This window comes from Rhinichthys klamathensis, unplaced genomic scaffold (assembly GCF_029890125.1).
Source record: "Rhinichthys klamathensis goyatoka isolate OS25496 unplaced genomic scaffold, OSU_Roscu_1.1 h1tg000036l_1, whole genome shotgun sequence".
NCBI lineage: Eukaryota > Metazoa > Chordata > Actinopteri > Cypriniformes > Leuciscidae > Rhinichthys > Rhinichthys klamathensis.
The window spans coordinates 7,596,458-7,610,646 of record NW_026606584.1 but is presented as its reverse complement, the minus strand read 5'-3'; the positions used below and the strand labels follow the sequence as shown (position 1 = coordinate 7,610,646).

Genomic DNA, 14,189 nt, shown 5'->3' with positions numbered 1-14,189 from the left:
GGGCTGATCCCTCACCTTCCTCATGATCATTGATCATTGCAAATTAATTACTTAAAAATCATACGATGTGATTTTCTGGATTTTTGTTTTAGATTCCGTCACTCACAGTTGAAGAGTACCTATGGTACAAATTACAGACTTCCACATGCTTTGTAAGTGGGAAAACCTGCAAAATCGGCAGTGTATCAAATACTTGTTCTCTCCACTGTATATTTAATTTTATATATTTATATTATTAATTTTATAATTTATTTGATTTTATATTTATATTCCTTTTATTTGCATTTTTTTTTTTTTTGCTGTGCTATTGTGAAATTCCACTGATATTGATATCTACTACCAAAAATGTTGTATTGATTTCTCAATACAAGTGGTCAGCTTTCTCACTGAAAGCTAAACATCCTCTCTATATCTCCTGATCAATGAGAGACCACCTGCCTCACTCACACCATTTCCTTTTCTACCATTTGTATTGCACAACTCCTTCTGTTTGAGCGAACAGTATTGCACAGGAGTTGTATTGCACAACTCCTTCTCTCTGTGCCTGTGCACCATTGCGCATGATGAGTTGGCAGAGTAAGCGGTGACCATGGTTTACGGAAAGAGTGCTCTGCAGGAACAGTCAGTAGCTGCATAGACCGAGCTGCTGGCAGCATGGGCTCTTCTGTTTTCTGTTCACACACAGCTTGCTTTGGTTCTCCCTCCTGCAGTCGTAAAGCAATACAGAGGCTGCTGACCCAGTGAAAAAGCCCCTCGCTGGGGGTTTGACGCACTACACCCCCACCCACTGCAGGAGTCAAAGGGGCCCTCGGTGCCTCCCTTGAGAGATATATATGTGTTAACATGCATGTGCATACAGACAAATTTCCTGTCTTGCACACGTTTTGCATGAGAATTCTGCTGTATAGTTCATGAATCATGGGACTAGAATAGCTTTGATCTGCTGCTGGCTGCTCATATAGGAAACAAAGCAGAGTGCATGTCAATATCAACTTTTTTTTTTGTTTTCAATCCAGGTCTGTGAAGATTATCAAAGATGTCATCTAAGCAAAACTCTAATAATATAGCCCAGGCCAGAAGGACTGTTCAACAGCTACGGATAGAAGCTAACATAGAGAGAATAAAGGTAAATGAATTGTTCATTATCATTAAATAAAAGTGCTGTGGCATAACATGGTACCATTAAATATTTGAATACCATCCGTTACACAGTAAGTGAAACTTTTGGCCACACTTGGGTTTAATTTGTTTCTCATTATGCTAAAGATGCTGTGAAATGGTTAATAAATTGTGCCTTCGCATGATTTTTACAAAATTTTAATTAAATTAAAATAAATAAAGTTGGAAAATATGGAAACACCTTCAAGACTGTTTAAATGGCATACTAAACGGCACTTCATGAGATGGCTGAGAAAATGAGAATGCTGAGCTGTAAATCTAGAAACAGGATGGTTTGAGGAAGCTAAATTATAGTTTTTTTATTTTTTTTTTATTTTAACTGAATTTAATTTATATAATTTTTTTTTTGCTCAAAAGAAAATTCCTGTACTTCCATGTGTGTTATTTTTAGGGCTGTCAGTTTAATATTTTATCGTATTTTATTTAACACATATATATATAAATATGTTTAATATATACTATTTATTTTATTTTATTGCTAGGGAATTGGATAGCCCCTTGTCCCCTTCCTATTAATTTGACTAAATGTAATAATTTGATAAAAAGTTTGAAATAATTGACAGTCTATTTAATACTTTTGATGGCTTTACTTTTATTTTGAAATGTGGTATTGGTTAAAGAACTGAACTTGTAGGTTGTAGGATCGCACGTCATTGCATGGACAAAAAACATTGAACTATTCTTCTTTATGTTTTGCAGAAGAACAAAAGTCATGTAATTGACAGAATTTTATTTTATTTTTTTAAACTAACAATGAAATCTGTATGCACTTCTTTCTTCTGTGAAACGAGAAAAAAAATTATTTTGAAAAATGACTTAGTGTTTTTTTGTCATACAATAAAAGTCAATGGGATTCAGTATTGTCTTGGACAACACTGATGTTCATTGCGTGGACCAAATTGTGGGAATATTATGATTTTGCATTTTACATGAACAAAAGTCATATAATTGACAGAACTTTGAATGAACTATCACTTCAATTACTAATTAATAGTTAATTTACTTGTACACAAATCTCTCAAATTTCACATTGTGTCTCTTCTCTGCAGGTGTCTAAAGCTTCTGCAGATCTCATGCATTACTGCAGCGAACATGCCAAGTATGACCCTCTGCTTATGGGTATCCCAGCTTCAGAAAACCCTTTTAAAGATAAAAAGCCCTGCACTATATTGTAGTGGGATGCTTGAACTCTTGATGTGTGTTTTGATGTTCCTTTTATTGTTATTTTGTCGAGAGAGAATATGATCTTCAAACATCCATTCCCTATTTGCCTTAAAGTGAACTAAACCCCAAGCCATTATTTGATTGTATCCACAAATCTCCTGACTAGAAATGTCCATGTTGTCTATGAAAAGGAGAGTCAAAGCACCTAGTAAACAAATCATTTGTGGCGCAAAGACAAAACCAACCCCTGAATGAATTTTTAGCTTTAGGGCACAGCACAGATGACTTGTTTGCTTTGTGATGGAGTCCACTGATGTGGTTGTGTCTCCTGCAAATAAAGGGTGAGGTCAGAGTGGGCGGTTCTCAGCCGCACTAGTATCACAAAGCACAGGAAATGATCATTTAATGACTGCAGTCTGTAATATATATCTGCAGATAAGCAGAGCCTCATCTGCAGTGCTTTTAAAGGTGTCCAGTCACAGGGAGTGTGGAGGGTTGATATGAGGGGTGAAATGTCAGCATCATGAATGTGTGAAGGGTGCTTGTGCTCATTGGAGGAGGAAACAGGTGTCTTTGGAGGCGTCACATTGACGCAATGCTGCTCCAGCCCTCCCTCATTAACTCACTCTTTGAACAATGGAGTGATACAAAGCTAACTGCTCCTGTCAAAACACTACACACAACGTCGTGCCCTTTTCTTTTTCTCTTTTTCTCCAGGGGAGCTGTGTTTCAAAAGTTCAACAACTGCCTAAGCTTGCAGATCAGCATTTTAAGAGTAACCTAATACAAAATGATGTGTTCATGTGGAAATGTTGTTTATTCCAGCCAGACAAAATGTGGGTAACACTTTACAATAAGGTTCAATTCATTGATTACTTCAACTTGAAATGTTAAAAATGTATAATACACTACTGTTCAAAAGTTTAGGGTCAGTAAGATAAAAAAAAAAAAAAAAAAAAAAAAAAAACTTCTATTAAGCAAGGATGCATTAAATTGATCAGTGACAGTAAACACATTTGTTACAAAAAATCTGTTTCTAATTAACTTTCTATTCCTAAAAGAATCCTGGAAAAAAATATGGTTTCCACTGAAATATTTAGCGATACACAACTGTTTTTAAACTGTGATAATGAGCACCAAATAAAAGCTGATTTTTGATGTAACGACTGCAGAAAATGTAGCTTTGCCATCACACTAATAAATTGTATTTTAAAATATACTTAAATAGAAAACTGTTATTTTAAATTTTATAATATTTCACAGTATATCCTGTTTTTTTTTACTGTATTTTTTAAATTAAAGCTGCATTCCGTAACTTTTTTTGGCTAAACATTATCGAAAATAAATTTTTGAGCAAGTACATAACCAGCCCGATTCAAAGGGATAAGCTTGTAATAATGTTTTTAATTCCAGTGGTACTGGTGGATTTCCGCGGGAGATTCGAGCATGTCTTTGCGTCATTACGTCACATCTGTACACATAAAGAAGATGTCTCGGCTAGTATAAGCTATATTGCGTGTGAGAATGTTGGAGGTGGAGATTTATAGCCTTTTCTCACAGCATTTGATATAATTAAACTTATCAATTTGATGGCGGATCCAGAAAGGTTCAAACGACAATTACCAGTGACAACAGATTCACCCGTTGTAAAATGCAAAATACTTTGTTCGGACTTCGGAGTGGCTACAGAAAGAAAGAGACTGCAACCGGACCCATGCAAAAACAAGGATAATATCGGAAGGACATTAAATGTAGTCACGCAATGCTGATGTTGTTAACATTAACAATTTGAGAACAAAGTATAATTTGCACGGTTTGACGTTATATGATAAGCGATCGTTAGATTTAATCAGCGCGATTTACAGCAATGCTTTTTTTCCCTTATAGTTGGTCAGAACAAAAGAGAATGTTACTTACTTGTTCAGATGACATTTTCCGGTGAAAATTATTATGTTGGTCATACTTCCAAAAAGTAGAATCTGTGATTCCGAATGACAGTATCCACACCGGCGCGGTGACTGACAGCCGTATATTCATCGCGCTGTGCCGTGCCGAGGCACAACTCAAGTAAAGTTGATAATTCCGCGAATAACTGCAATTGCAGATTTTGAACAGAGATGGCGACAAAGAGGAAAAAGCAGCTTTAAATTACTTTTTTTTTTAATGTTCAATTACTCACCCTCATGTCGTTCCAAACCCATAAGACTTTCGTTCATTTTAGAAACACGTACAGTAGATGTTTTAAATTAAACCTGAGATGTATGTCCCTTAGTTGAAAGTCTACACAACTACTACTTTGTCGCTTAACAAAGTTCAGAAAGAGATCTTAAAACGAATCCGTATGAATTTGAGAGGTTCAGTCCAATATTTGTGAAGAGATTCGATCGCTTTATATGATGAACAGATTTAATTTATGCTTTTATTCACATAAATCTATTTTTGCAGAAGCTCAAACGTGCTGCGTAACACACGAAAATGAACCTCATTGGTTCTTGAAGAAGCTCAAACGTCCTGTGTAACACACGAGAATAAACCTCATTAGTTCTTGAAGAAGTTCAAACGTGCTGCGTAACACACGAGAATAAACCTCATTAGTTCTTGAAGAAGTTCAAACGTGCTGCGTAACACACGAGAATGAACCTCATTGGTTCATGAAGAAGTTCAAACGTACTGCATAACACACGAGAATGAACCTCATTGGTTCATGAAGAAGTTCAAACGTACTGCGTAACACACGAGAATGAACCTCATTGGTTCTTGCGGAAGCTCAAACGTGCTGCGTAACACGAAAATGAACCTCAGTGGTTCATGAGGAAGTTCAAATGTGCTGCGTAACACGAGAATGAACCTCATTGGTTCTTGCGGAAGTTCAAACATCCTGCGTAACACTGAACCTCATTGGTTCTTGCAGAAGTTCAAATGTGCTGCGTAACACGAGAATGAACCTCATTGGTTCATGAGGAAGTTCAAACATCCTGCGTAACACTGAACCTCATTGGTTCTTGCAGAAGTTCAAATGTGCTGCATAACACGAGAATGAACCTCATTGGTTCTGTCGGAAGCTCAGATGTGCTGAGTAACATTGGTTCTCGCACGTCAAGCAAGCATGCTTGAGCTTCCGTTTACCATTACTTATGTGTGCGTTGATTATTTATATATGAATAAAAGCCTAAATTTATATATATAAATATATTATATATGCCGTCATTTAGATTTTTTTTATTGTAAAGTATTACCATACTTTGTTTTACCCATTTCACAGAACGCCCATTCTTTAACAAACTTTTGAAAAACTTCTGAATTTGCATTAGGATACTTTGACTCTTGTTATTGCCCTGTGTATTATAGATACAGTAGCAACACTTTATTGCAGATAATATAACAACATAATATATTGTAACCCTTTAATGATTATTTACAAGATGCCTTTTACCTTAATGTATGCATTTCTTCTGATTGTCAAACTTTTAATGTCATTGTGATTGTGCCATCTCATTCTGGGATCTAACCAGCAATAGAAACTCACGTAGGTTCGCATATATATGATTTTTCTGTACACACCGAGCACACAATGATTTCTCTGATTGTGGTGATTTTTGTGACTGTTATATTCATGCATTTTGACATCATTCCATGTTTACAACTCCTGTACCTTTTTTGTAAAACTCTTGTGAGTCGCCATGCATATCATGAAAGTGAGTGTGTAATGCTTTCATGACACAGCTGGCAGAAAACAACTTCACCAGACCAGCAAAACCAGCCTTACTGAAGTATTCCTGACTCGTCCACTGTGTCGAGACAACAGCCAGAGTTAAACTACTGTGAACTAGTGGCGCTGCAGTCCCACAGACATCTTCACTGTGTCTTCATCATTACACATCTGTGTCATCAGTCTGGATATATACCCAGGCCAACATCTGATCCTCGCCTGTGCAACAATAATGACTTATCATGCAACTGAAATTGCAACTGTGCTAAACCACAATCTTATTTGAACAACAGTATGCTTTGAATGGCAATTTCAGCCTTGCTTTCTCGTTGAGCGATGCTTTTAAAGTGACATTTTTGCAATGGTTCCCAAAAGTAGTATTGAGTTATCACAGTGGCCTGTTGTTATTTGGACAATTGTGTTTTTCCTGATGCAGTGGTCATTTCTAAAGGTGCTTTTGTATTGTAAATATGACATGCACAAGCTTTTCGGTCTGCCTTCTTATCTCTTTTTGCCTTTGAAAAATATATATCTTTTTTATATGAAGAGCATTCAGTGTCATCAATTAAATCTTCCTTTCATTGTGCAGAATTCCAGAACTGGGTCCCAATATATTGAGTTGTAGATGTTATCTTTTTCCAACAAAATATAGTTTTATTCTCAGACTTGTTGTCTTGTTTATGCATGTTCTCTTTTAAGTCCAGTATTAAATTTACATTTATTTAATTTAATTTAATTTAATTTAAAATGTATTTATATTGCACTTTTCACAATACATATTGTTTCAACATAAAATGCGTGTTTCAATGATACAATCATAATTAGCAAATGCTAATACAAGCAGAAACAATTATTACTTGTTTTTTTACAATACAGATTGTTTCAAAGCAGCTTTACAGTGATAACAGAAAAATAATGCAACAAAGTTTGTTTCGGCTGTACAGCAGATCTAGAAGAAAATAGTGTCATAGTCCAGCTTAAGTAAGTACAAGTGTTGATTCATTTCTGTTTTGGGGTCAATGAGAAACTGATACTTTTATCCGGCAAGGACACATTGAATTGATCAAAAGTGACAGTAAAACGTATTATTAAAAAAAAAATAAACGCTGTTCTTTTGACCTTTCAGTTTATATGAAAATCCTGAAAAAAATATTGTATCATGGTTTCCACAAAAATATTAAGCAACTGTTTTCAACATTGATAATAATAAGAAATGTTTGCAACAAATCAGTATATTAGAATGTTCTCTGAAATATCATGTAAAACTGAAGAGTAATGGCTGCTGAAAATTCATAATTCATAAAGGCAATCAAATCAACTAAACTGTCATAGGTGCACTCAAAATCACACCCTTTAAAAAAAGTAGTTTTGTCGTATTATCAAGTTTGTTTGTTTTTTGTCACCATTAGAAGAGTAATGTGTATGTAATAACTGCCTTATGCTTTCCCACAGCAGCCAGGTGTTCATGGTCTCACTTCTCCCACTTGCTCTAATTTCTCTGATATTGTTTTATTTGGGTCTCTGCTCCATCAAAGCCTTGTTGTTATGCACTGATCCCAGTAGAGCTCCTCTCATACCCGCTACACTCAGAAGCAGGTCAGACTGTATTTACTGCCCTATAGCGATGTAATCAGTGGAGCTTCTTGCGGTTGATTGATGAACTGGCTTTGTCCTCTTGTCAATTTTAGTGACAGAGTTACATGTCATCTCCGTGGAAAGGCTCCAGGATAAACCCCGTTATCCTTTATAAGGAAAACAAGGAGCCATTTATTTGTTATTATTCAGCTATATACCAGAGCTTTCTGAGACCACAGGTGCAGATTTTTGCCTGTGTAATAGTATTTCTCTCCTGAGGTTAAAACAGTTAATCTCCCCATGCACTGCAGAACCTTGTATGGTCACACTTTAGTTTAGGGTCCAGTACTCACTATTAATTAACTAATTATTAATTACGACTTTTGCCTCAATAAACTCATAATTATTAATAGTAAGGTAGTTGTTAAGTTTAGGCATTAGGATTATGGGATGTGGAATATGGTCATGCAGAATAAAGCATCAATATGTGCTTTATAAATACTAATAAACAGCCAATATCCTAGTAATATGCATGTTAATAAGCAATTAGTAAATAGTGAGAATTGGACCCTAAACTAAAGTGTTACCATTTGAACAAACTAAAGGCACGACAATGATGTACTAAAACCAGAAAAAATTTTCCATTACGATTTTCGTGTACAGACGACAATATGTCAAATGTGTCAAAAACATCCCCGTTCACACGGATCCGGGAAGAAAACTAAAAACGCTGTATTATTCATGCCAGGCCAGTAGTTGGCGATGTTACTTTGTAAAGAAACACTACGAGCCTATAGACTGAACATGTAATACGCATGCGCATGACGTAACCATTTGCACAAATTCGCTTTTTGTAGTTAGAGACAATAACGGTATCGTTTTCAAAATCTTTTACTTTGAAAGATCTTTTCCCTTTCCCAAAATCTTTTCCCTTTTTCAAAAGTTTGCATTTTCAGGCTCCCAAAACGCGGTCGGCGTGTAAATGAACGGCCAAAACGCATAAAAAGAGTTCCCTTTATTAGTTGAAAATGATGTTGTGTAAGCAGCCCCTAAGGGCACTAAATAATGAGGAACTCAACAAGAAACAGGTGAACAACATAATTAGTAACCATGGAAACAAACTAGTGACAAGAACAAAAGGAAACAAGAATGAAACACTACTGTTCAAAAGTTTGGGGTCAGTAAGATTTTTAATTCCCCTTATGCTAAATAGATTTTTTTTATCAATGTAAAAGTCTTTACTGTGACTTTTGATCAATTTATTGCATACTTATTGAATAAAATAATTAATTTCCTTTAAAAAAAAGTATAGTGTAATCATGCATGATTTTGCAAGTAAAGGATTACTTACAATAGCTTTTTACCCCTCTGAGAAGAGGAACATTAAATAGTTTGATCTGTGGCACTGCAGTCAGTCCCTTCAGAAACATTTGCATTCCTCATGCGTGGGAACAGCCGACGTCTCACTTCCACCTATAAAATCATGGCCCCAAACGCATAAAGCTGGAGTTTCCCAGCTCTAGGCACTTTTAGCGAGAAAGTACCACTGTGTCACTCCATTTACCTGCGCATACCTGTATTTAGCAGGATGAGGTTAATGGAAGGCCAGGTGGTAGAAACTCCAAAGGTCACTGCAGCAGGGGCATAATGTCAGCCCTGTTTACTTCAGTACAGAAATATCCCTCCCAAAATGGTCAGTCTGGCTCTCTGATGGGGCTTTTGCATCACAGTTGTGTGTGTAGTAAAGATCCAAGTGTAGCTTCAAATGTATTTCTTAACTAAAATACGTAACTGCACCATCCTCCTGCTTTTTTTGTTGCCAAAGACTCCCCTTGCCAGGAACCCTTGGTTTTAAGACTCATTTATGCTACGGTATGTGAGGAAATATGCAGGATTTTTTTATTTCATAGTTGTCAGTATAACTATTCTGCTCAATAAATGTAATGATTTCTGACCTTTAGAAAACAGAATGGTCATTAATGTCAAATCTTAGTTAAAGAAGCTGTATGTAAGAAATTTATTTCAATTAATCATAAAATGGCCCTGATATGTCACTAGACATAAGAAATCATGTTCACTACAAATACTTATATCACTGACAACAGTAGTCCGGCCAGGATATTGTCCTTTAAAAAGTGAAGTTGATCTGGCAACCTCGAGTCAGGGGGAGGGGGAGGGGATACACCGCTCTACAGTCATTTGAAAGTGATTGCAGTACCAGTTTTGGCCACAATCTTACATACAGCTCCTTTAATTTCAACATTTATAATTTTTTTAACTCAAAAGTTGTTAATATTTTACCAATAGTAAATGCACTGTGAACTAACAAGAACAAGAACAAACATTGAAGAATTGTCTTTTTATTAACTAAATTAACAAAGATTATTACATGCTGCAAATATATTGCTTGTTGTGAACAAATGGGACCTTATTCTAAAGTTACTGATTAACGTTAAGTGAGTTAGATGATAACAAAGATCATCTAAATTTAAAAATAGGGGAAATGAACACGCACAATTAAATACCCAATAAATACAAATAAACAAATAATAATATGGAGGAATATGTTCCCATGTCTTGCATCCACAGTTTAAGGGAACATAAACGCTGAGGATCAATTTCCTGTTTGAAAATATGGCCTAATGACCCAGTTCCTTTGTACAAAAAGTTGAAATACTGTTTCCCAACATCAGCTGCTTAAGAGCAATGCAGCAAAGCTTTAGCTGGAAATGAAGCAACAGTTTACAGTGGTATTCAATATTAGGGTCTTTCCAGTCTTCTCTCTCTTTGTCCTCATTCTTGCTGTGAACTCAGCAAAAGGAACAGAGGGCTATTTTTAGTTGTCAGCTCTCCTGCTGCAGCCTTGAATAGCCTTGCCTCGTTCTATTTTTTTGTTCATTTTCTTTGTGCACATTTTAACTCTCCCATCGTTTTGCATGTCCCCCACCCCGTCTGTATGCTGATGCTGTCAGGTATGATTCACTCTCTCAGTGCTATTTCTATTTCTGGCTTGGTCAGGGCCCGGATTATCTTCTGTTTTGTGTAAAGACAAGGCCGTGATGACCCGACGTCATGCGTCTCCCAGCTGCCGTAGTGAACATAATGGAATTCTCTCTCCCGCCTACTGGTGGAAATACCTTTTTTTTTTTTTTGCAATACAAGAGAAGAAAGCTGTTGGACGGTTTTCAAAATGCTGTTGACAAAATAAAGCCCAATGACACTTCAAAATTGCCCTCTACAACATCAAAATGTACTTGCCACCTGAAGCATTTAGCATACGGTGCATTTAAATGATCAAATTTAGTTGGAAAGTCATAAAATAGTTTTTTAGTTCAAATAAATGTCCTTTTTTTTTCTTACACGTTCATTGGCCATGTTTAAGGTACTGTAGGAATACACAGATAATTAAATTCAAGTCAATAAGTTTATTTTATGGCCGATGATCAAAAAATATAAAGAATATTCAAATTCTACAGTTTTTTCTAAAGCAACTAATTTATATCTAAATCAATAAAGACTGTTTTATATTCCCTTTTAAATAATAATTCAGGACATCATAAGAAATGATCTTAATAAAAATTCAAAAACATTGTGCATCCATAGTTTACGGGAACATCTTGTGACCTATTTGTACTGATATTTAAATTCTGACTGATTCTGATAAGCCAATAATATTATTTTAATTTTATGGCCAATAACTGAAAAATAGCCTTTAAAAAATGTCTGCACAATTTCTAAAGAATAAAATTTTAAAAACTAAAACCAGTCCTTTCAAATGCTACAAGAGGGGTTTATGCATCTGAACATTTTTAAGGTAACGTATGCAAAATAAATGTTCATTTTAAGATTTGCTTACGATTACTTATGTGTCGTTAAAGTATTAGCATTTTTAAAGATTAGCATTGAGTGTTTGTTAGGTGGTCACAAAGCTAATCTAACTGTAGAAATAGTGGCATTGAGCATGCACAATTAAATATCCAAAATAATCTGATACATATAAATATCAGCCGATAACCGATATGGTACCAACATATTGTGCATAACTAGTTCAATGAACTCACAGACAACAGAAACACTGCCAAAGACATATACATGGGTCAGACATTTTATTTTTAACAATATCTGAGGATGAAAGCAACAACATAAATAAAATTAATAAATTAACAGTTTAAAATACAGAGAACATATTCCAGTATAGTTAAAAAGAAAACAAGGAACTCATTTCTATCTAAATCAATAAAGAATGTTGTATATTCCCTTTTAAATAATTATAATACAGGACAGCATTAATATCATAAGTTCTCTTTAAATTGCAGCGTGTCTGCAAAAGGGTCATGCCCAACATTTAACAGTCCATCTGATCTGCGACAGTCCGATCACATTTCATTGAGTAGATTCCAGTTGGACTCACTCCGGTCTCTCAGCTCACTCCTAGTCCTCTAATCCAGCATGTGTGATTCAGTTTCCTGTACAGTCTCGTTTCCCGGCAAACTGCGGGACTTGTCATTCCCTGGCAGCACTGCGAACATAGTGCTGAGTCATTCTTCCTGCTCTGAGGTGAAACCATGAATCGACCGTCCAGCATGACACACAAAATCCACACTTCTGATCATTGGGTTTGCTGGAATACATTTCATCCATTGAATTTCATTAATCCCCCTCATGTCTCATTCTCACTGGCATTAAGCTTCATCCAGAGCACGAATCTAGTGCAGTAGCCCGTAAAAGCGGTGACATTGTTTGTCCACTTCTGTTCATCGTTCGGGGAGATTGATAACCGGCACCCACTGGTCCAAACCCCGGCTGTCTCTGCAGAATCGATTTAGTTTGCTGAGGGCTGGATCCTTCCACGTGGATGACTGCGGATTCTGTGAAGGGAAAAGAGAAACATTGTGAGTGAAGTGCACTTGTATATCGCATGTCTTCTAGATCAATTCAGTAGGTCTGCAAGAGTCTGGCAGTAAGTGATTTTAACAGCTGCTGTTAACTGACAAGCACTTGTTTTCAAAGGGCCTCTCTCTAATTTGTTAAAGATGGTCACTTCACAGAGCTTTTTCTTCCAGGAAACGGTGTTTGCAGAAATGCCCCACTGTTGCACAGGAAGTTCTGCGAATTCTATAGGCGGCCACAGAAGTTCAGCACTGCTATTAGATCACTCTGAAGAGCTGCCAGTTTACTGCAGCTCCAGACCGGCTGGAATTCCACATCACAGACACTCTGAACGGATCATTGAACTTTAAACTCCTTCAGGCGTGCCGTTCTCAAAGGGTTTAACTAATCCTTTCCTGGCAGTTAATATGCATTGACAATTCTGCAGCTGTGATCGAAGCAACTGCGTGCGAGCAATAAACTGATACAAGGAGTATGAAATGACACATACGGTGACTAACACACAGTGTAGGTCCATCGACTCTCCTCCCGGTTTCACACCCTCCAGGATCTCTGCCAGACGTCTCATGTTGTTCACTCGCAAGATATTGATGTCATTCTCGCAACAGAACGCTTGGATCAAGGTGAAGTGAATCTGGAGCGCGACATCTTTCACATCCTCCTCATCTGTGGCCAGCAGACATAAGACCACGTTGTCTGGGTCCCTGCGAAAATGTCAATGAAAGTACATTTAAAAATGTGCAAAAGCAGAAAAATATCCAATGGACCTATTTTAATCTTAAGGTGCGATCACATTAGCAGAATTCCGTGAGCAAAAAAAGATCCAATGCCTATTGTCAGAAGTGAAGAACAGATTTTTTACAAATGTGAAATAACCCAGGTATGGTTTGGATGGAAAGGGTCTTCCAATGATCACTTACACATTAAGTGACTTCGCTGCCTCATAAACTCCCACAGTGATGCATCCCTGAGGTAATGCAGCAGTCAGAACCTCTTCCAGTGCCTTTTCAACCGTGTCCATTCTAAGAGATGATTTAAAAAACACATCAGCTTTTACTTACAGGCGATCCCTCATACGAACTGAACAATACAATTCTCACGGTTTGCAAAAGAATAGAGGAAATCAGATCAATGTCACACAAGTAAGTTATTGTTGTTTGGTCGAACTTCTGCAGGAGTTGCAGCAAATAGCATTTAAGAAAGAAAGAGACAAATGTGCAATGAGAGAAGCGTTCGTTAATAAAGCAGAATTCGGGAAATGATGTGATCTTCGAGATCTTTCAACGGCACAAACGGACAACAGGCGCGGTCAAACTAATATGCAACAACACCTGTGAGTTTTATATGAAAACATACCTTTCCGTTGCGTTGTCTCCACACGGTTCTTCAAAAGTCATATTGCACATTAGAAACGGATATCCTTTAAGTATGTGCTCTCTGTTAGTTAGGTAATCCTGTACGATCCAGACAGGAATATGCCACTCGTGCAGAGTGGAGTGCTGCTAAAATGACACTCACGATACGTGACTGAGACAGTAGAGTACTCTACTCTCTCCGGTCTCATTTACATACCGTCCCTGATTGGTCAGCTCACATGGACGCGCACACATGAATACGGAGAGCCACAAATATGTTTACATACATTTGCAATTAAAACTGCTGAATATATATT

At 36.7% G+C, this 14,189-nt stretch overlaps 2 protein-coding genes across 3 annotated transcripts in view; one reads left to right on the top strand and one right to left on the bottom strand.

Moving 5' to 3' along the window:
- The window catches only part of gng12b (guanine nucleotide binding protein (G protein), gamma 12b), a 54,149-nt gene extending 51,670 nt beyond the window's left edge, over positions 1 to 2,479 (top strand). For both annotated transcript variants that reach the window (XM_056246228.1, XM_056246229.1), the window contains exons 2-3: positions 1,017 to 1,126; positions 2,229 to 2,479. In XM_056246228.1, the coding sequence (XP_056102203.1) occupies positions 1,037 to 1,126; positions 2,229 to 2,354 (216 nt within the window). In that variant the 5' untranslated portion in view covers positions 1,017 to 1,036 and the 3' untranslated portion in view covers positions 2,355 to 2,479. The remainder of the gene's footprint in view (positions 1 to 1,016; positions 1,127 to 2,228) is intronic.
- Positions 2,480 to 11,718: 9,239 nt separating this feature from the next.
- Positions 11,719 to 14,033, bottom strand: gadd45ab (growth arrest and DNA-damage-inducible, alpha, b). The gene is made up of 4 exons (XM_056246227.1): positions 13,874 to 14,033; positions 13,438 to 13,539; positions 13,008 to 13,221; positions 11,719 to 12,495 (listed from the first exon to the last, which is right to left on the bottom strand). Exons 1-4 carry the CDS (start codon positions 13,921 to 13,923, stop codon positions 12,382 to 12,384), a joined length of 480 nt encoding a protein of 159 aa, XP_056102202.1. The 5' UTR covers positions 13,924 to 14,033; the 3' UTR covers positions 11,719 to 12,381.
- Positions 14,034 to 14,189: the final 156 nt, after the last annotated feature.

Bases quoted from the DNA above. Each gene is read 5' to 3' on its own strand.
- gadd45ab (XM_056246227.1), bottom strand. From the start codon at position 13,923: ATGTGCAATATGACTTTTGAAGAACCGTGTGGAGACAACGCAACGGAA. The intron at 13,222-13,437 runs GTAAGTGATCAT...ACATTTTCGCAG, and splicing joins GCAGCGAAGTCACTTAATGT to GGACCCAGACAACGTGGTCT. The intron at 12,496-13,007 runs GTATGTGTCATT...TTCCCTTCACAG, and splicing joins TACACTGTGTGTTAGTCACC to AATCCGCAGTCATCCACGTG.